We start from the raw sequence: 21,282 nt of genomic DNA on the forward strand, positions 1-21,282 counted from the left end.
GATTAAAAACATGGTCATTGCAAAGTCTAACATATGGACAAGTAGGATGCTTGGGGCTTGATTCAGTGAAAGAATGTTGGACAAGCAGAAATGTTATGGAGTGTGTGTGTTTTTATGGTGACTGTGGTAAGAGGTAAGCGATTGGATGTGAATGATGCAAAAGTGGCATTGTCGTCACTGGGTCTTAGTTAGGGGAGACGACTCCAGAATGTAAGACTGAAAGGTTGTGTTATTGTAGTGAGTTAGATTGTAAGAAATTTTATTACTTAAGTCTACTACATTTATTTCATGTGATCACAAGTATTATAAATGTTATATTTAGTTTTGTTCACAAGGAAGTTGTTCAAGTTCTTATTAGCTAAGATATATTATGCCTTCAACAGTTTAGTTGACTACCAGCAGTTTGGTGCTACAAGTCAACAACAGTCAGACTAAATTAAATAAAGCCATGTCTATTTCTACATGATTTTGTTGCTACTAACCTGGTGTTACTAACAACTAACTCGAAAAGGGAGAGGAGAATTATCATCTTATTCATGTACTATTTACATTAGATTTTTACCAAATTATTAAATTTTTACTACCCTTACTATTTTAACTGTGAATAGACCTTGATTACTGACTTGACTTGACTGAACTCAAAGTCAACTTTATTCATTCTACTTCCTGTTTTCTACATCAGGAATTCCACGTGTCTTTTAAACTCTTAACATGACGTGAACTTTAGATCATGCAATGTCAACTAAGACTGTGACACATTTTCCTTTGCTGAAAGGTGAAACTATTTCTAGTAAAAAGAAAAGAACAAGACTTATGGAATTTGAAAACAAATGTTAAGACGTCAAGAACTTAAACCATTTTTGAATATCCTCACTTCACCATTTAGTACAGAAGCTGATTCAGCTCCTGAGGAAATACTTCCTAGCAAATTATGACCCAAAAGAGAAGCAGTTTGAAGGGTGCATAAGCTGTATTTCCACACTTAAAAAGACTTGATGCTAAACTTTGACATTTTTGGATGCACAAGAATATTTTCTTTTGTTTGAACATATGCAACCAGAAGAACCAAGTGGATGCTGACTGGCTGTAATTTAACAGCAGTCACAAAGATAAGAACTAGTAAAGCTAGTTCCAGAGTTCCGGAACATTATGCACAATTAAATACTTCACATTAAGTATAACTGGATTGTTGTGAAGAATGAATGTGATGTAAAAAGACAGTAACAAATTTTTTAAAAATATTAGTTAAATTAGTTTAAAAAATTGCTAAATCTTGTTATAATTCCTCAATTTGAATGTCTAATACAGTATACAAGTAAATTAATAGACAGCTAGCATATTTTTCTAAGTTGTAAATACAAATTATATATATGTGGCCCCCTATTCCTAAAAAAAAAAATTTAATGCGGCCCTCAACAGAAAAAGGTTGTCCATCCCTAATTTAGATGGTTGATTTTAAAAGGGAGACAATTAAATTAGAAGTTATACTACTTAGACATAAAAAAAAACAAAACAAAGATACAAAGGGATAAAATAAAGTACCAGTTGTTATTCTTAAAATAAAAAAAAATGTATTTAACACATTAGCATATTCTGTTCCAAAAATATAAACTTGATCAGAATATTTATTGCTAGAGTTGTATACTCTAAACATTACTACAACAGATATATTGACATGCTGATCTATTGGTTCCCATGGGATAAAACACTGTCAGGCAGTCATCTAATGAACAATGTAGTTAACACCCAGGACTATACATAAATACTTCATGTCAACTTAATAACATTGTCACTACCAACGAGGTTCAATGTACAATGAATTTACACTGAATTCTATAAATGATTATAAAAACTAAAATGCAAGTAAATAAATGCTTTCACTATGATATACATATTCTACGTATATACAAACAAAACAAACTTGATATGAATAAACCAAAATTTTTATCACTTTAAAAAAAATAGTTCAGTGCAGAGAGTACATTAAATATGAGATGTTTTTAATATATAGCTATAAAAACCTTAATTATGTAATACAATAAATATGCCATTGTACAATATTTCATTTACAAAACATAGTTGAAAAAAGTCTAGTAATATAGCAGTGTCAGTGGTAACATTTTCATAAAGAACTCTTAAAAGAAAACTACAGTTGATAATCTTATCTTATATAATATAGATGTTACTTCAAAATAGAAGATAACGCATATATTAAAAAGTAAATTAAGTTATTAGTAACAAGTAAAATACAAGCCAGTGGTTTCAAATACTAATATATCCAGTTATCATTTATTAATAGGTCTAATCACCTGTACAGGTACCATTTATTCAAAAAACATTCCACATAAAGATGATGTAATCTCAAAAATGAAAATGTTTTCTTTTTAAATTTCTTTAGCATTTAAATTTTTTAATGGAATCCTGTGGTTAATTAACTGTACTTATACCTATTTAAATTTCAATGACAAATATTCTAAAATCCAAAGTAAATGAATAATAGGTACCTGGTAAATTTAAATTAATAAACATAGCAAGTTGTCTTAAAAAACAAACACCCAAATTGACCTTTGATCCCTCTTTCATGAACACTCTCAGCATCAAGAAAACTAAACCATTCATGAACAGTATTGCCTGAGCATAAAATTGTGTTATTTGGCGACTACAAAAAGTTGTATACAATTAATCTCAATCTTTTATCACTAAACGGATAGAAATCTTTCTGCTAGACAAGTAAGCAATGGATTTCAGATATCCCTCACAGCTTCTGTGGTTGAATGATTCTCAGAATAAAAGCTGCTTAGAATAATATCAGTTGAGCTTGACCATCACTAAACAGAATTGACAGGTAAGGGGACACACAATTCGTTCACTGAAATTTATAATGCAGAAATTTTCAATAGTAATTATGAAATTTTAAGAAAAGATAGGGCTTAAAATCATGGAGGAGTTCTTTTAGCAATAAAAAACACTCTTATAGCAGAAGAAATTACCTTACCTAACTCAAAAATATAGAATCTACATTTTGTAAAATTAATACCACCTCAACATCCCTAATAATAGGCAGCATTTACAGACCACCAAATTCTAGTTTAGAATACATGCAAGAACTATGTAATCAGATTACTACACTTAAAGAGACAGATAAAAATGCAGTTTTTTGGATTATGGGTGATTTCAACATACCTGATATAAATTGGAAAACACTAACCATAGATAAACACCAAAACCCTAAGGACATAAATGAGCTTTTCATAGAAACTTTACACAACCTAAGTTTATATCAAATCATTAAAAAGCCAACTAGATTAAACAACACATTAGATCTCTTCTTAAACAACAGACCTGGATTAGTAGTTGATTATGATATTATCCCTGGTCTATCAGACCATGAGATCATAAAAATACACAGTCAGATAAAAGCAGTAGCCAATACAAAACCCCAAAGAAAAATTTTACTCTGGAATAAATGTAACCTAACACAACTACACCAAGCTGCAACAAACATTCTTATTAGAAAAAGACATTAACCAACCAGTCGATGACCTCTGGAATTTCATTAAAAACCATCTTAAAAGCATTATAGAAAATCATATACCAACTAAATACACATCAAACAAAATAAATAAATGCTGGTTTAATAATAGACTAAAGAAGCTTTGTAAACAGAAGGAAAACCTATATAGAAAATTTAAAGAAACCAAGGCAGAAAGAGTTTACAAAAAGTATATAAAAATTAAACACCTAACCCAAAAAGTAAGCAGACAGCTGCAGAGTGAATACATAAACAAGGTAATATCTAAAGATAACAACAAAAACCTATGGTCATACATTAAGTCTAAGAAAATGGAAACAACAGGCATAGCGCCTTAAAAGATGACCATAACATAATACATAATGATAATGAAACTAAAGCAAACATCCTAAACAAATACTTTGCATCAGCATTATCAGCCCCAGGAGACAAAGACATATTACTTAATTTGAACCAAGTAGACAACATAGAAGATTTAGTAGTACAAGAAAATGGAATTCAAAAACTATTAGCCAACACCAAACCAAATAAAGCTTCTGGACCTGAAGGTATTCCAGCTAGATTACTCAAAGAACTAAGCAATGAACTAGCCCCAGTGTTCAAAATACTCTTTCAGGCATCGCTTAACCAGGGCAGAGTACCAAAGGACTAGAAAGAAGCTAATGTCACCCCCCTATTTAAAAAAGGAGAAAAATCTGACCCAGGAAACTACAGACCAGTATCACTTACCAGCATCACATGTAAAATCCTAGAACACATAATATGTAGCAACATCATAAACCACTTAGACAAACATAATGTTCTCACCCCATACCAACATGGCTTTAGGAAATATAGATCATGTGAAACACAACTAATAGGACTAATTGATGATTTTTCAAAAGGTTTAGATAATAGTGAACAAATAGATGCTATCTTACTAGATTTTTCCAAGGCTTTTGACAAAGTTCACCACTATAGTTTGCTTAAAAAATTAAAATATTTCGGCATTAATGGTCCACTGCATCAGTAGATTAAAGATTTTCTGATAGGGAGAGAACAAACTGTAATAATAAATGGCTCTAAATCAACACCGATAACAGTAAACTTAGGTGTACCTCAAGGAACAGTCTTGGGTCCACCACTATTTTTAATTTACATAAATGATTTACCAAATTGCATTAGTTCAGGAACAAAAGTCAGATTATTTGCAGACGATTGCATAATATATAGAACAATAAAAACAACACAAGACACAGATATTTTACAAAGAGAATTAGATGAATTACAGAAAAGGGAATCAAATTGGAGCATGTCTTTCCACCCAGAACAATTGCTAGAACTTAGCCAAATAACCTCAACGAAAGGAGTATAAAATAACAAAATAGAATGTTTAATAACCAAATAGGAAACTAGATCTAGAATTACACTAATCACATCACAAGCGTCGTTTTCATCTCTAATCATCGGCCATCTTGACTTCCTCTCTTATTTCCTGTCTCTGTCCCGTGTCTCCTGGTGCGCAGTCTCACACCTAATGACAGCGTGCATTGTAGAGTCATAACACCAATTGCTGCAACTCTCGGCTAGGCACTCAACGAATAGGCATGCAACTCAACACAGTGTAACAGGAAATAAAGACAGGTGTTTATTCACTAGGACAAACACATAGCATCCTTCAGCTTCCTCAGAGTCTTGCTACTAACTATACCAGTCCTTTGCTACTTAACCCGAATGTGGACCAACGACAGCCTTCCCCGCTTCGCTCCAGGTCCCTACTACAACCTTCAGGCAGCACCAAAAGCTGGCTTGTTAGTTTCCAAACATTCAGACTCTTCACAATCCCTGATGCCCTGTTCTTCTCTCCATTCTAGTCTCTTCCTGTTTACGTTCACTAGTGCGCTAGTGTGCACCTCAAGCACTGGTGCAAGGCAGGGTTACAACACTACCCCCATGTTTACACAACATTTGAATAGTAACACAAAGATTATATAGGAAACTAAAAGCAGTGATAAATCTAGGAATAAAAAAAAAATACTGATAACAGTGAAAATAATTTCACAACAGTTTTACAAGTTTTAATTAATCTTTTAGACATTTAAAACAATGTTTAATGATTATAAATCTGTCTACTAAAGCAAAAAAAAATTTCTTTAATTTTCAAATTAAATTATTGTGACCAAAAAAGCTATCACCCTAACTTCAATACTGCTTACCAAGACAGATTGCAACTTATAGTTCGTCCATCGTGGTTTGATGATGACCACTTTGTCATCCAGGGGGCTGAGGGCTTTGCACTGGGGTTTTATGCCTCCTCATGTGGCTGGTGAGACCTATGTGAGCCCGGAATGTTCGGCCGCACACTGGGCAGGTTATTCCAGCTGGAGCTAGTGTCGTGGGCCTTGCTTTTCTTTTCTGGCGTTTTTCTTCTGCCAGCATTGTTCTTTTTTCCCCAGCAACCTGTGCGCCAGTTTTCACAGCGCGACGCCATGATGCTCTGTCATGTGCCTCTGTCTCCCAGGTGCCTGGGTCTATGCTGAACGCCTTCAGAGAAGCATTGAGGGTGTCCCTGAAGCGCTTTCTTTGACCACCTTGCAAGCGCTTTCCTTCGCTTAGTTGGCCATACAGGAGTCGTTTAGTGATGCGGTGGTCTTCCATTCTGTAGACGTGACCTGCCCATCGCAGCTGGGACTGCATCAGGATTGTGTGGATGCTTTGCAGACACACTCTGGTATTTTGTCTTGCCATTTGACATTTAGTATTTTTCTCAGACATGTCATGTGGAAGTGGTTTAGTTTCTTTGCATGTTTACTGTACACTGTCCATGTTTCTGAGGCATATAGCAATGTAGGGAGGATGACGGCTCTATAGACCCCTAGCTTGGTGTTTGTGGAGATACCACGTCTGTTCCAGACATTTGTAGACAATCTGCCGTAGGATGCACTGGCCTTGGCGATACGCAGGTTGATTTCACTATCGATTTTTCCATTTCTGGAGAGTGTGCTGCCAAGATATGTGAATTTGTCCACTGCGTTTATATCCTGTCCATTTATAGTAATGCTTGGATCCATATAGGCTTTCCCAGGAGCAGGTAGATATAAGACTTCAGTCTTGTTCGTATTGATGGTAAGGCCAAAGTCTGAACATGCTCTTGAGAAGTCACTGACGATGCTCTGCAGATCGTTTTCAGAGCAGGCACAGTCGTCAGCAAATAGCAAGTCTCTGATTACTGCTGCGTTTGTTTTTGTTTTTGCTTTAAGCCGCCTCGGGTTGAGTAGGCCACCATTAAATCTGTATGATATATTTATCAAGACAGATTGCAACTTAGTTTCTGGATCAATGACAACAACCACTTCATGATTTTCTCATACAATGTAGATCAGAGATTTCTGTGTAAAGAAAGGAGATTCAATTCAGAAGTTGCAAGTCAGAAATACAAAAAGCAACACAAATATGTATTTGCAAATACAGACAAAAATATACCACTCAAGGCTGAATTCATTCATAGAAATTTATGGCAGAATACATAGAAATATGAGAAGTAAATAGCTTGATAGGCAGAAACATGACCTGTAAATTACTTGATAGGGTTAATGTTATAATTGAAATTTAACAGTAGACTTCAAATAAGAAAAGAATGTTAATGTATGTTAAATTACAGGTTTCACTAGTTTAGCTAATAGCAATTTGAATATTATTTTACACTTGGTAACTACATGCTTCAACTTTACTCTGTGCAAAAGTGCAGTCCTACCTTGATTTCTATCAAGTGATCTCCAGCCTACATGTTTCAGTTCTTTACCAGCCATTAACATAAGACAATCAAAGCCATATTGTAAATCATGTGAACTATCTGAATTGTTCTTCTCTTCTACAGTAAGATGTCTTCACTCAATGCATAATTCCCCTAGAATGAAGAAGATAAGATAATCCATGCATTGTTAACAGAAAGATGTCAATTAACTGTGATGTCATCCTCTGAGCTGAGTCAGCTAGAGCTGCTCCCAATGTTTATTCCTGTCAAGAATGCCTTGCTTTGGCAAGTCTTTCAAAACCTTTTACAACTTACACCTTCAAGTGTCTTTCAATGAACAGATCATGTTGATCCTCTGCCAACATAAAGAAGTATACATAGATATTAGCATTTCAAAGTCATGGGCCAAAAGCTCAGTCATTTTTCATTTCGTTTCTATATCAATATTTTGATTTTTTGTCGGCTAAAGGATTTGTGTACCTCATAGGAAAACAATGGGGTCCTGGGTTTGAACCTCCAGCCTCAATGAAGATTGGGATTTTGAATTTTTAGGGTGCCCCTCAGTAACCCAACTCTAATGGGTAACTGATTTTAGGTGGGGAAAATTAAGGTGGTTAGTCATTGTGCTGGACACATGACGACCTGCTCATTAACCACTAGCCATAGAAACATAACCTTGACATCATTAGCTCCATAGATCGCAAGGTCTGAAAGGTAAACTTTACTTTTTTTTTTATTAATATCCCCTGTGCATCCCATTACTTCTTACTTATGTACAATAGATTTCTCTTTTCCCTTCCTTGTGTTTCTTGAATCTAGTATCTTTTTATAGAGCATTCTGATACCTCCACAAAGCTAATGGATTATATTATTTGTCATAATGTCCAAAAATAGAAACTAATTATTTTATAATGAGAATATGGGTATGTGTGTTGTCTATTCAGTATCCAAAACTACACATTTCTCAAGAAAAAATCAACAAATTAAACATATTGAAAAGGTAATAAAAATTAACAAGGATTATGTGAAGGTCTTTCCAAATTTTATTAAGATTTGTGGTTAAACAGTAGAGTTCTTTTTATTTGTTTAAATAGATCATTGAGTGTAATACTTCAAGACCTATATCTAGTTCCTAATCTTCAGACAGGTGATCATGGATAAAATCTGAACATTTTCATTTCAATGTATGGATTCCAGGGTGGAAAGGTGTTCTACAGCTTCTGCAAAGATCATGCAGTATCCACCCTAGACAAACAGTATCCACCTTAAACAAACAGTATCCATTTCTATATAAAAAAAATACATACATATAATTTTCTTTACATATTAAAAGAAAAAGAGAAAGATTACCTGAGGTGACCAGACACCATCAGTAAAGCAATATTTTTTTGAGATATCAGTTACTGGTTCGGAAACTGCAGATGGATCAGTCACTGTACAAAACTTGGTCAGTAAAATTTGAAGTAGACAACTCCATGGTAAACAATAAAATCGCCACCTGAAAACACAAATAAACAATAAGAGGATGTAGACACACACAAAAATTATTACAATGTATGATTTTAATTCAATGTGAGCCAAAGGAATAGTTATAACCTTATATAGCCTTAAACACATCAAACATTTGAACTAGTGACCAATACTGCACCACATTTTAAGGATAAATGTATAAAATATACAGCTATTTTATTTGAATAAATGTGACTATTAAAGTCAATATAAACAAATATGAGACTGTGTGACAAAAGTGTAACTTAAATATTACATACTGTTTGTGTTTTTTTTTTCTCTATGTTCTCATTATAAATTGTAGGGTTCAGATATATATATATTTATCGAAGATGAACTCCATTCTTTTCAGATCAGGCAGCTTTCCATACAATCTTTATTCTAAAGGACTGTTGGGGGCCAGTATTTTGTTTGGGCCTCATGATAAAACAAGGCCACGTGTTTCAACATTCAGAATAAGTGTTGCCTCATTATGTTGTGCCCTGTTCAAAGGTGAAAAATAATTCATTGACTGTGTCCTGATAGAATGTAACATGCATCCTTAATCCTGATGTTTGAGTTCTTCTTCTTCTTCATCGTTCTCATTGTTATGTTGGAGTGTTCATATGACTAGACCAATACATGAGATGAACTGCGCAGTGGTTTCCAAATCAGGGAGCTCTCCATATAGTTTTCTTTCTATTGGGGTGATTTGGGGCCAATGTCTTATACGGGCCTCTTGGTAGAGAGAGCAGTTTTGGAGGACGTGGTCGGCATTTTCTGGTGATACTCCACATGGGCAGATTTCACTGGTTCCAATTTTGAGCTTCCGGAACATGTGTTGTCGCATTTTGTTGTGTCCGGTCCTGAGTCGAAAGATTAGACGTTGGTCTTGTCGGGATAGCTTATAGTAAGCATCATCTTTCTTGTGATTTGGATGGGAGCTCGTCCATTTCTCATTTATTTTATCTACAATTAATTTCTTCTGGATAGAGAGCAGAGTTTACTTGTGAGTTTGTTCTCCCACTCTTGGCGAGTGTGTCAGCCTTCTCATTTCCTGCTAGTTGTATGTGAGCTGGTATCCATTGAATGACGGTTTTTTTGCTGTTGTGGTTGAGCTTTGTGAGTGCTGTTCTGAGGTTTTTAATACAAGGGGAATCAGAGTTTTGCAGGCTTTGGAGGGTTGTTTTTGCGTCTGTTAGAAAGACAATCTGACTGTGAGGGGAACTTGGATGATTTGCTAGCATGGTAGCAGCTAGTGCTAGTGCTTCCCTTTCTGCTCTGTGACTGTCAGAGAGCTCTCCAGTTGCAAAGGATTTTTCTAGTTTTCCTCCATCTGGCCATTCGATAAGTATTCCAGCTCCTCCATTTGTGGTGGCTTTATGGGATGAGCCATCTGTGTAAACTCTGATCCACTGATTGCTAGGGTAATTGGTATGTAGAAAACAGTTCACTATTTCCTTGAGCTCTGTTGGTCTGTAATCAAATTTTCTTTTTATTTTTTCAATATGGTCCCTTATAGTAGGAAGAGGGCTTTCGTCCCAGGGTGGAGATTCATTATAGTGTTTCGAGGATTCCAGAGTAATTTTTTCAAGTTGGTGTTTCTTTTTTAGGTTTAGAGATTCCTGTATGAAATTGGTCCTTTTGAGACGGTTTTTTGTGCCAGTTTTGTGGATTTTTGTTCTGAGTGGGTGCCTCTCCAAGGTTTCCAATTTAGTGAATTGGGAAAGGATTTTTATTTCTCTTCTTTCATCCAGAGAGATCAGGGCAGCGGTTTCCTCCATAGCTCTTATGGGTGTTGTTTTGATTGCTCCTGTCATTATCCTTAGACCAATATTTTGAACCTTGTCTATTTTTCTTAGGTTAGTTTGGGCTGCTGAGCCCCATGCTGTGGCACCATATTCTAGTACAGGTCTTACATAACTGGTATAGGTCTTTTTCAGGATGTTGTGATTAGCTCCCCAATCTGTGCCAGCTAATTTTTTCAAGAGGGATAGTCTCTGGATGCCTTTACTCTGTGTTTTATCTATTTGGTTTTTCCAGGTTAGTCTCGGGTCATAGGTGACTCCAAGATAAGTAGGGCTGTCATTTTTTTCTAAAGCTTCCTTATCTAATGTTAATTTTATTGTTTGTTGTTTTGTTGACAGTGAGAATATGGTATATGTTGTCTTTTTTGTGTTAATGGACATGCCCCAGTCTTTGGACCAATTATTGAGTTTATCAAGAGCATCTTGTAATCGAAATTTCGATGTTCCTATGTTTGAGTGACAACTGTTATATTTTTGGTTTATACTACTCTTTTTTTCTTTTTCTATTCTCTTCTGGATATAGTGGAATTTAAGAAAAGAAAAAGTAAAGTACCCCTTTCAGACCTTGTGGTCTATAGGGCAGATGATGTAAAGGGCATCTGTTTCTGTGGCCTATGGTTAACGAGGGTGTCATGTGTCCAACCACCTCTACTTTTCCCTAACTAATGTCAGGTACCCACTAGAGCTGGGTGGATTCAAGAGGTGCCCAAAGATCCCAAAATTAAAAACCCCAGTCTTCAGCAGGATTCAAACCCTACACCCTGGTTCAGTAGCCAAGTGCTTTACCACTTAGTCACTGCACCTCCCATGGAATTTAAGACTGCTTAGTTATTCTCCCATTTGGGCAGTGTCAGATTTTTTTTCTCCTCTATTTGAAAGTGTGCTGGGATCCATTGGAGAACAGTTTTCTGGCTATTATTGTTGAGATTTATAAGAGCTGTCCTGACCTTTTTGATAGAGGAGGCATCAGATTTGTTTAAACATTAGAAAGAAATGTTTATTCATTAGAAATTGTGCATGAGAGATCGCCAGTGGCAATTAAATTTTCTAATCTTTCTCAATTGAGCCATTTATTGAATAAGACAGCTCCTCTGTTACTGGTGGATTCTTAAGATGATTCTTATAATTGACCCACTAGTTATTGGTTTATTAGATTTGTAGAAAAATATTCACCATTTTCTTGAGATCTTTCTGATTGTGATAAGATTTTTTGGTTATGTTTTCAATACTGTCTCTTACAGCAGAAAGAGAGCTTAGGTCCCACTGTTTACCTGATTCATAAATTATATTTTATAAGTGGTGTTTCTTTGAGATTCTTGTATGAAATGAGGTCTTTTCAGTTAGTTTTGAGTGCCAGACTTGTGGGTTTAAGTTTTGAGTGGGTAGCTCTCTTAGGTTTTCATTTTAGTAAACTGATTAAGGATTATTATTTCTCTTATTTTGTCCAGAGAAACCAGGGAAAAAATGATCTCTTCCATTGCTTTGAAGGTTGTTGTTTTCATTGTTTGGAGTTAGGTTTTTGTTTTACTTTTTTACTTTGACAATTTTCTGTAGAATTGACTGCTGAATCATATGATGTAGCACTGTGTTCTAGAGTGATGTAGCTGGTACATTTCTATTTCAAAATGTTGTAATTTGCTTATGGAAGCTCACAGCCTGCTAGGTGGTTGGTGTTAGCCTTCCCTGGTTGTCCAAGAAGTCTACATCTGAGTTGCCAGTTACACTGATGTGATTTGGTATCCACTGCATCTAGTGTGTTGTAGCTGGTACATTTCTATTTCAAAATGTTGTGATTGGTATCTACTGCATCTAGCGTGTTGTAGCTGGTACATTTCTATTTCAAAATTTTGTGATTTGGTATCCACTGCATCTAGTGTGTTGTAGCTGGTACATTTCTATTTCAAAATGTTGTGACTTGGTATCCACTGCATCTAGCATGATGTAGCTGGTACATTTCTATTTCAAAATGTTGTGACTTGGTATCCACTGCATCTAGCATGATGTAGCTGGTACTTTTCTATTTCAAAATGTTACTTGGTATCCACTGCATCTACTGTAATGTAGCTGGTACTTTTCTATTTCAAAATGTTGTGACTTGGTATCCATTGCATCTAGCATGATGTAGCTGGTACATTTCTATTTCAAAATGTTGTGATTTGCTCCCAATTAATATTTCCATTTTATATCTTTTTCAATTTTACTTTTTTTTTAGTTGACTTTAAAGACTGTCATTTTAATCATACTGCCATGTAAGATCTTGAAATTTGTTGAGCCATGGATTGGGCAATCATAAATCTATAAAGGTTAGTATGAGTGAAAGCATCAATGAGTTTGAATATAACTATAGCAAACAGATTAAAAAAGTAAAAGTTCTCCTTTCAGACCTTGTGGTCTATAGGGCAGATGATGTTAAGGTCATCTGTATCTGTGGCCTATGATTTACGAGGGTGTCATGTGATGTGGCCAGCACAACGACAAATCACCTTTACTTTTTCCCAACCAATGTCAGGTACCCATTAGAGCTGGGTGGACTCAAAGGCGCCCAAACATCCAGAAATTAGAAATCCCAGTTTTCACCAGGATTCATAGCTGGGACCCCCAGCATGGAAGCCAAGAGCTTTACCACTCAGCCACCACGACTCCATCAAATTGATTAGGCTAAAAGTAGTCCTATAGTTCTTTGAGTGAAAAGAACACAAGAAAACAGTGTTTAATGAATAAAAAATGGAAGAAGAAACTTTTTTTTTCCACTAAAGTAAATCAAAGTAATGTTCCCCTTTCAGACCTTACAATCTATGGGGCTGAGGATGTAAAGGTCATCTGTTTCTGTGGCCCATGGTTAATGAGGTTGTCAGCACAACAACCATCCGCCTTTACCTTCCCCATCACATCAGGTACCTTTAGTTTGGTAGACATAGTCATGTGATCATGGCATGGCACACATATTGTTGGTAAAAATCTGGTTTCTATGCACAGTCAACACACGCTTTTAGGCACTTACCATGGATAAGTCGAGCAAAGAAAGATATAGTCAGGAAATTACAGAAATAAATAATATTGATCCTTACACTTTGAAAGCAAGCCATCATAATAAAGAAAATGATTTGCTGCCCTCCTTGTGTTATCCAGATCTCTTCACTTATAATCTTGTTCTACTGAAAGTGCCTACACAATCACAAAGGATGAATTCAAGGTATTCCGAATCAATTTTATTGTTAGACCTAGATTAGATCTAGATCTACTAATCTAGACTAGATTCTAGATCTATATTTTAGCTATTTAAGTTAGCATATCTAGACATATATACAACATTCATATAGATTGTGATAGAGATCTACTCTTTACTCAAGCCTTCAAGGTCTAGTATTCTAGATCTAGATCTATGGCTATATAGATCTATTATATATTATATACAAAATCTGGATGATGTCTCAGATTAGAGTGTGACTAGATCTAGAGTCTAGCCTACATAATACTTAGTAGGTCATTCTAGATCTCATCTAGACTCTATAGAATAGATCTAGATAACATCTAAAATCTACATATCTCTTTTGCTGCATATTTTAAGCATATGAGACTTAATCTTTATCCAATAGATTTAGCTAGATCTAGTCTTCACTTCTAGGTCACTTGATAAGACAAATAAATTTAGCTTTTATATAGCGCTACTTTCATGCTTATAGCATGCTCAGAGCGCTATGGTCCAATCAATCTCATTGGTGGACCGGAAGAGGAGGGGTATCTGGAAGGTTTTCATATATATATATATATATTGATCCTTACATATTGTTATAAACCTGGTGGTGGCACAGATGGGGGTAGTGGTGTGAGTGTAGTCAGTCAACGCAAATCGCCCCAGGCCAGCGCTAGACGAGCGGTCAACCGTGACGAGTACGACGATCAGCCGAGACGAGTGTCAACAAGAGGGTTCGGGAAGAATCGCCATCGTGAACAGAGCTCATTAGCGTCACGAGAATTGTAGTCATCTGACCACCTAGAAACGTCGAGCGGCGTTCTGTCCGGTTCTAGAAGGCCAGTAGGGACCCTATATAAAGAGCGGAGGTGTCGCAGTCAAGACGGTTCAGAAAGCGGGTTCACGACAGGAGTTCAGAACACGGTCGACTACAGCACAGTTCAACGGTGTGGTTCTGTACGGAGCATTACGACGGTTCAGTGCGGAGTACTGTCAAGTACAGTTGAGACGAACGGCGTCTTGATCTTGGTCTGTGATCGAGTCCGACACAACGAGCCCAAGTGTGTGAAGTCAGTCCCGAACTGTTGAACCCAGTAAAAGCCCAGAACGAGACGGAGAGGCCAGTGCAAGACTTGATACGGCGGAACGGTGTTATCGGAGAGATATTTGTTATCGCAGAGCTATTTGTACTGTTCTACGTGCTGCCAATTGTACAGTATTGGCTGTTATTTATGGACATTAAACCTTTACGTTATTTTGGAGCCCTGACTTGTCAAGTTCCTTAAGTTGGTGGTGTATGGTGCAGTTTGCAGAGAGCCTGGATAGCGAGATTCGTAACACTGGTGTCAGAAGTGGGATCGGATCGTATCGGATAGGAACGGATCTACTATGGCTCGTCTGAAACTGCTGTACGAACTCGAAGTGAAAGAACTGAAGCGAGAGTTACGCGATCGAGGGCTGAAGACAAGTGGAATTAAAGAAACATTACAGGCACGCCTCCGCGAAGACATAGTGGAAGAAGAGGAAGATCCAGACACGTATCTTTTTGACGTAGAACCAGATATGGAGGAGCTCTTGAGCTCAATGCTAGGAAACATCAATTCCAAGATAGATGCCATGAACACCAAGATAGCCGCCATGAACCAACGCATACCTGATGTGGAGGAGAGAATCATCAATACAGACGTTCGTTCAGATGCTAAAACCAGTGAGAGGAGCGTTGGTGGTGATTATGAGAACCCATTGAAACCTCACGAAGCCGTTGAGAGGCATATGCATGTCGAGATATACCAGCCAGATCTGCACCCAACAGACGTTGGTCCAGCTGCCAAGACTGAAGAGGGAAGTCCTGATGGTGGTCAAGAGAATCCAAGGAAGCCTGACGTTGAAGTTGATGGACATTTGCACGATGAAAGTCATCGACCAGGTCTGAAACCAACAGACGATTGGTCCGATACTGAGACAAGAGAGGGAGGTCCTGATGGTGGAGAAGAAAGCCGAATGGAGCCTGAAGACGAAGACGAGGGACCTTTGCACGAGGAGTGTTACCAACCTGCCCCACGAGCATGCCCTCCAGACAAGGCTGAAGATGATGACCTGTACCACAATTCCCCGCCCTGTGGATTTGAAGCCCATCCCAGTCCTTCTTCGCAAAGCCCTATGAAGCCACCTCTTTTGCCAACGATCTTGGTATCCCCAGCCCTTACATCCTATACCTCTCCATGTGTCAAGTGGCTGTCCTCGGTACCGACCGACAAGAGAGCGATGCAAACACAACGTCACTGCAACAAGAGGGCGATCAACTGGAGGAAAAGAAGAAGGCGGCGTTTGCGTAGTCCAACGTGCATGGTGATTCTACCAAGAAATAACTGCAGCCACATGAAGACCAACTGGCGGAGAAGAAGAAGAAGGCGACTTTTGCTGAGTGTAATATGGATGACCATGCGATCACGAGGTCGATACAACCAGATGAAGGCTAACTGGAGGAGAAGAAAACGTTTTCTGAGTTCCACGTGGATGGCGATGAAAGCACGACGGCGAGGCAACCAGGTCAAGGCAAACTGGAGGAGAAGAAGGAAGCGACCATTGCTGACTGCAACATGGATGGCCCCATTAAGCTCAAGACGCAAGCCAACTGCCACCGATCGACCCCCACCTACAGTGATGAAATTTCACAGCCAATGTCATGAGGTTGAATCTGCCCGGGACGGACAGATCTAAGGAGGGGGCAGTGTTATAAACCTGGTGGTGGCACAGATGGGGGTAGTGGTGTGAGTGTAGTCAGTCAACGCAAATCGCCCCAGGCCAGCGCTAGACGAGCGGTCAACCGTGACGAGTACGACGATCGGCCGAGACGAGTGTCAACAAGAGGGTTCGGGAAGAATCGCCGTCGTGAACAGAGCTCATTAGCGTCACGAGAATTGTAGTCATCTGACCACCTAGAAACGTCGAGCGGCGTTCTGTCCGGTTCTAGAAGGCCAGTAGGGACCCTATATAAAGAGCGGAGGTGTCGCAGTCAAGACGGTTCAGAAAGCGGGTTCACGACAGGAGTTCAGAACACGGTCGACTACAGCACAGTTCAACGGTGTGGTTCTGTACGGAGCATTACGACGGTTCAGTGCGGAGTACTGTCAAGTACAGTTGAGACGAACGGCGTCTTGATCTTGGTCTGTGATCGAGTCCGACACAACGAGCCCAAGTGTGTGAAGTCAGTCCCGAACTGTTGAACCCAGTAAAAGCCCAGAACGAGACGGAGAGGCCAGTGCAAGACTTGATACGGCGGAACGGTGTTATCGGAGAGATATTTGTTATCGCAGAGCTATTTGTACTGTTCTACGTGCTGCCAATTGTACAGTATTGGTGGTTATTTATTGACATTAAACCTTTACGTTATTTTGGAGCCCTGACTTGTCAAGTTCTTTAAGTTGGTGGTGTATGGTGCAGTTTGCAGAGAGCCTGGATAGTGAGATTCGTAACAATATATTACATATTAGTATTATAATTTATTAGATTAGAGATAACTTATAAATATATATATGGACTATGGTTACAGATAATAGTTACTTATTATTAGATACTAGTATTATCTAGATCAGATCTAACTTCTAAACCAAAGAAAACTTTACTATCCAGTTTAGATCTAAGTCTAGGCCTGAAGACTTTTTAAAGTTTATTCTAGGACTAGGCTCATCGGGTCTAGTAACTTGATAAATCTAATGGTCCTAGATCTGATACTAGTTCTGTGTTTATTTTACAACTTTCAAATGCTCCTTAAAATTTGAAGCTAATTACACCTTAGCCCAAACCTTTTGGTTGTTGCGGCTGAAGCACTTGACTAGTCTCGATTGAATTTTTGGTGTAGACTTGGGTTTTTAATTTCTATATTTTTAGGACGCTTCGAAGTCCAACCAATGTCTTGATATGAACAGGTATTTTTTATTATTTTTTTTCTTTTCATTATACAAGAGCTCTACATCTATTACTAAAATGTTATCGCTATTTTTACTTTTGAAAATGTCTACAGGCTTACAAGAGTTTAGCAGCTTACAACCAGTTCCTAGATGGTTGGGTTCAAGATATTATGGCTTTTAAACCACTAGCAAAGGTAAGTAATAAATATTGTTATATTATACTAAATATCTTGATATTCATTGTATTTACATGTATATGAGACCAATGTCTTGATATGAACAGGTATTTTTAATTATTTTTTTTTCTTTTCATTAGGTTCTTCACTCTCAGTGGTTAGCAGAAAAGGTACTGCAGCCCTGGATAAGTCGAGATGGTATTATTCTATCAGCCCACTGTTCTTGTACAGTTGGACTTGGAGAGTCCTGCACTCATGTGGCAGCCACTTTATTTATGCTGGAAGCCAACACCAGACTAAAAGAGAGTAAGACAATTAGTTACAGGCTTGTTATCTTACTGGATAAATCCATCAGAGCTTAAAAAAGTTTTGCCAACTAAGGTTTCTGAGATTGACTTCACCTCATTAAAAAACAAAAAGTTAAATTTGATTCTCTTGTGAACAACATCACTTCTAAAAATAAAAATTTAAAGGCTATTAAATCCAAAGAAACTATAAAGCTTAGTCTAAATATTTGTAATTCATTTATTGAAAGTAATGAGACAACACCTTGAGTTGTTGTTCCAATCAGATATTTTACTATGTTGTGCTTATAGGATGGCTGCCTGGTCGTGCGGTTTGCGCGCTGGACTGTCGTTCGGATTTATCGACGGTCGAGGGTTAAAACCTACCCGCTCCCATCCCCCGTCGTCCTGCGGGAGGTTTGGACTAGGAAGTAAACTATCTTCAACTCTGAAGGAACATCCGAAACATGTAAAACATTTTACAAATATTTTTTTACAGGAAGAATAGGTTTGTGCCTGTGCTTTAATGCTGCTAGGTCTTTCAATGAAAATTTCAAAACAGTCATTTATTACTGTCACCTTCCTGCCATAAGTACTAATAATTTCTTTGGGCCTGAGACTCTCCTTAATGGGCCAGAAAATCAAATCCGACATGTTGACATACATAACATCCAAAACAGTATATGAATATCTTAGATGCAGTTGTGGGATGAATTTTGAACATATCAGCTAATACATACGCAGGTTTACCTAGAATATTTGAAATAATGTGTGTTAAAAAAAATATTTTTTGTATATTCATAATTATAGTAGTTAAATTAAATTATATATATAATTATATAATAATTATAATATAATTATATATATATATGTAAATGTGAGACAGTGCATTTTTTTTTATACCTGTATTATATCCAAGCTATCCAATGAGAAATATTTATATAATTTAATATATAGATATATTTATTCAAATCATATAATGCATTCATTTATTTGTGGAAATAAAAGAAATGAATTGAAGTATTGTTTGTATATTAATTATTATTATCTTATCTATTAGTATGAAAAGTGTAGATCTATTCATTCAAGAGACCCTTAGTGGAACCTGGAGTATGCATTAGTTGGGGAAAAGTAAGGTGGTTGGTCATTGTGCTGGACAAGACATCCTCATTAACCTAGTCCACAGAAACAGGTGACCTTTACATCATCTGCCTTATAGATCGTAAGGTCTTTAAAGTTAACTTGTTTATTAAAAAAAACATTTTATTTCTAGATCAATACCTGTTCTATGTAACTGTTTGAATAACAATGGATGCCAAGAACTAGTTGTTTTTTTTATAAAGTATCTTAGTTAGTAATTCAAATAAAGATGTCTGCCTGGTCATGCATTTTGCGCAATGGACTGTTCAGACTTATTGATGGTTCTAGGTTTAAACCCTGCCCATTCCCATCCCCTGTGGAAATCATTTCTAAAAAGTTAAATCTAAATCTAATCTAGATTGAAAGATTCTAGTAAATCTAGCTAGAGCTTGAGAGTAGAGTACTATGTCACATGCTATGTGTGTGGATCTAGTATGTATGTTTAGAGTATACTATTATGTAGAATCTATTTATATCGACTCAAGCTCTATACTAGATCTAGACCAATTACAGACTATTTATAATACTATCACGATCTAGATGCATGTTTATAATCTAGACTTGTATTAATTATTAGATCTAGCTCTAGATTCTAGATACAGTTTTAAGTCTTAGATCTAGACCATGAAGAAACCTTCTAGATAAGAATCTTGATTAGATTACTAACTTACAACTTGTATTTGACCTACATGTTACTATATTGTTGTTTTTTTAAATTACTATTTAGATCAGTAGATCTACTAAATGTAGCCTGAGAAGATTTACCTATAAATCCTAAATGTTAAGATGTATAATCTAAATCTGTAGCATTTACTTTTGACTTTAGCCATAGGAGTAAGTGATACACTATTGTTGGAGCATAGTGATATGAAATCTAGTCTTTATACTAGAGTATAACTAGCATTCCAGACTAACATAGGTGGACATAGGTTTCACCAGTCACATGAGGAAGCACTAAACCCCAGTGTAAAGCCCTCAGCCATGATGGACAAACTATTTATTGTATCATCTAGTTAATATAGATCTATCTACTTTATCTTATTATAATTAAATCCACTAAATTGTACTGTAAAATGTTTTACATTTTGGAAGTTCCTTCGTAGTCCAAACCTCCCCAGGACAACAGCCAAGTCTTTTTGAAGTAATCTCTTCATCTTCATCCCTAGAGCCTTGCCAAGTTCCTTTCTAGTTTATTGACGTATATGAGTTTTTTTTTGACCCTTTTATGCAGCAGTAGCTAGGCATTTTGTTTAAATTAATGCACTAAAAAGGTCAAAGTAGAGATTGTGTTTTGGAAACTTAAACCCGATTGTATTAAATCTAGATTTACTATAGTCAGTAAAGCCAGAGTAAGGCTACTAATGTAAACTTACAAACAAAATGGCGGATCAGCTTAGTACGCAGAAACTGTCACATCATATGTCTATCAACCCAAAGGGTGGAATGACCTAAAGATCTGAAATCCAAAATCCCAGCCTTTACTGGGATTTGAACCGGAGACCTTTTAAAACATTATCATTAATCATGGCTAGATTTGAAAGAAAAATTATTTTGTTAATTATTTACCTCCATATTCATGAATTATTTATAATCTGGATTAATAGGGCTGGCTCAGTCCTTTTGCTATTAGTATTAGTAAGGGTCTTACCAGCATTCTGAGCATTGCAAAGTCTGTCTCCATACTCATTATCATACTATCTGATCTTAGACAGTTTTCTCACATACTATCACTGAGTATCAGTATATTTATATTGAGTATGTCTGTAGTCTAGTGACCTAGTGTAATCTGATTGAAGTTTGAAGGCATCACTGTAAGTTAGACGTAAGTCTAGTCTAGAATTCAATTAAAAAACGTATTCTTAGAATATTATAGGTAGTCCACAACATCAGTGGCCACAACCGTGGCCCAGTAATTTGGGTAAAACTTCCCATCGAATACCCCTAGTTATTAGACTGTCATGGTGGATCTTAGTTTACTAACTAGACCTAGACTAATCAGTGATCTTTTTGAAAAGAG

At 36.8% G+C, this 21,282-nt stretch overlaps 1 protein-coding gene and 1 long non-coding RNA gene across 2 annotated transcripts in view; one reads left to right on the forward strand and one right to left on the reverse strand.

The window, feature by feature from the left end:
- The window catches only part of LOC106055099 (uncharacterized), a 124,360-nt gene that overhangs the window by 17,093 nt on the left and 85,985 nt on the right, over window positions 1-21,282 (forward strand). The window contains exons 8-11 of the mRNA XM_056032443.1: window positions 12,774-12,864; window positions 13,691-13,754; window positions 17,779-17,859; window positions 17,982-18,147. Of these exons, the coding sequence (XP_055888418.1) occupies window positions 17,836-17,859; window positions 17,982-18,147 (190 nt within the window). The 5' untranslated portion in view covers window positions 12,774-12,864; window positions 13,691-13,754; window positions 17,779-17,835. The remainder of the gene's footprint in view (window positions 1-12,773; window positions 12,865-13,690; window positions 13,755-17,778; window positions 17,860-17,981; window positions 18,148-21,282) is intronic.
- On the reverse strand, window positions 2,363-7,599 carry LOC129926734 (uncharacterized). The gene is made up of 3 exons (XR_008778453.1): window positions 7,266-7,599; window positions 5,728-6,900; window positions 2,363-2,869 (listed from the first exon to the last, which is right to left on the reverse strand). It is a non-coding gene; the product is annotated as an uncharacterized LOC129926734 (long non-coding RNA).

The sequence above is a fragment of the Biomphalaria glabrata genome, chromosome 6 (assembly GCF_947242115.1).
Source record: "Biomphalaria glabrata chromosome 6, xgBioGlab47.1, whole genome shotgun sequence".
Lineage (NCBI taxonomy): Eukaryota > Metazoa > Mollusca > Gastropoda > Planorbidae > Biomphalaria > Biomphalaria glabrata.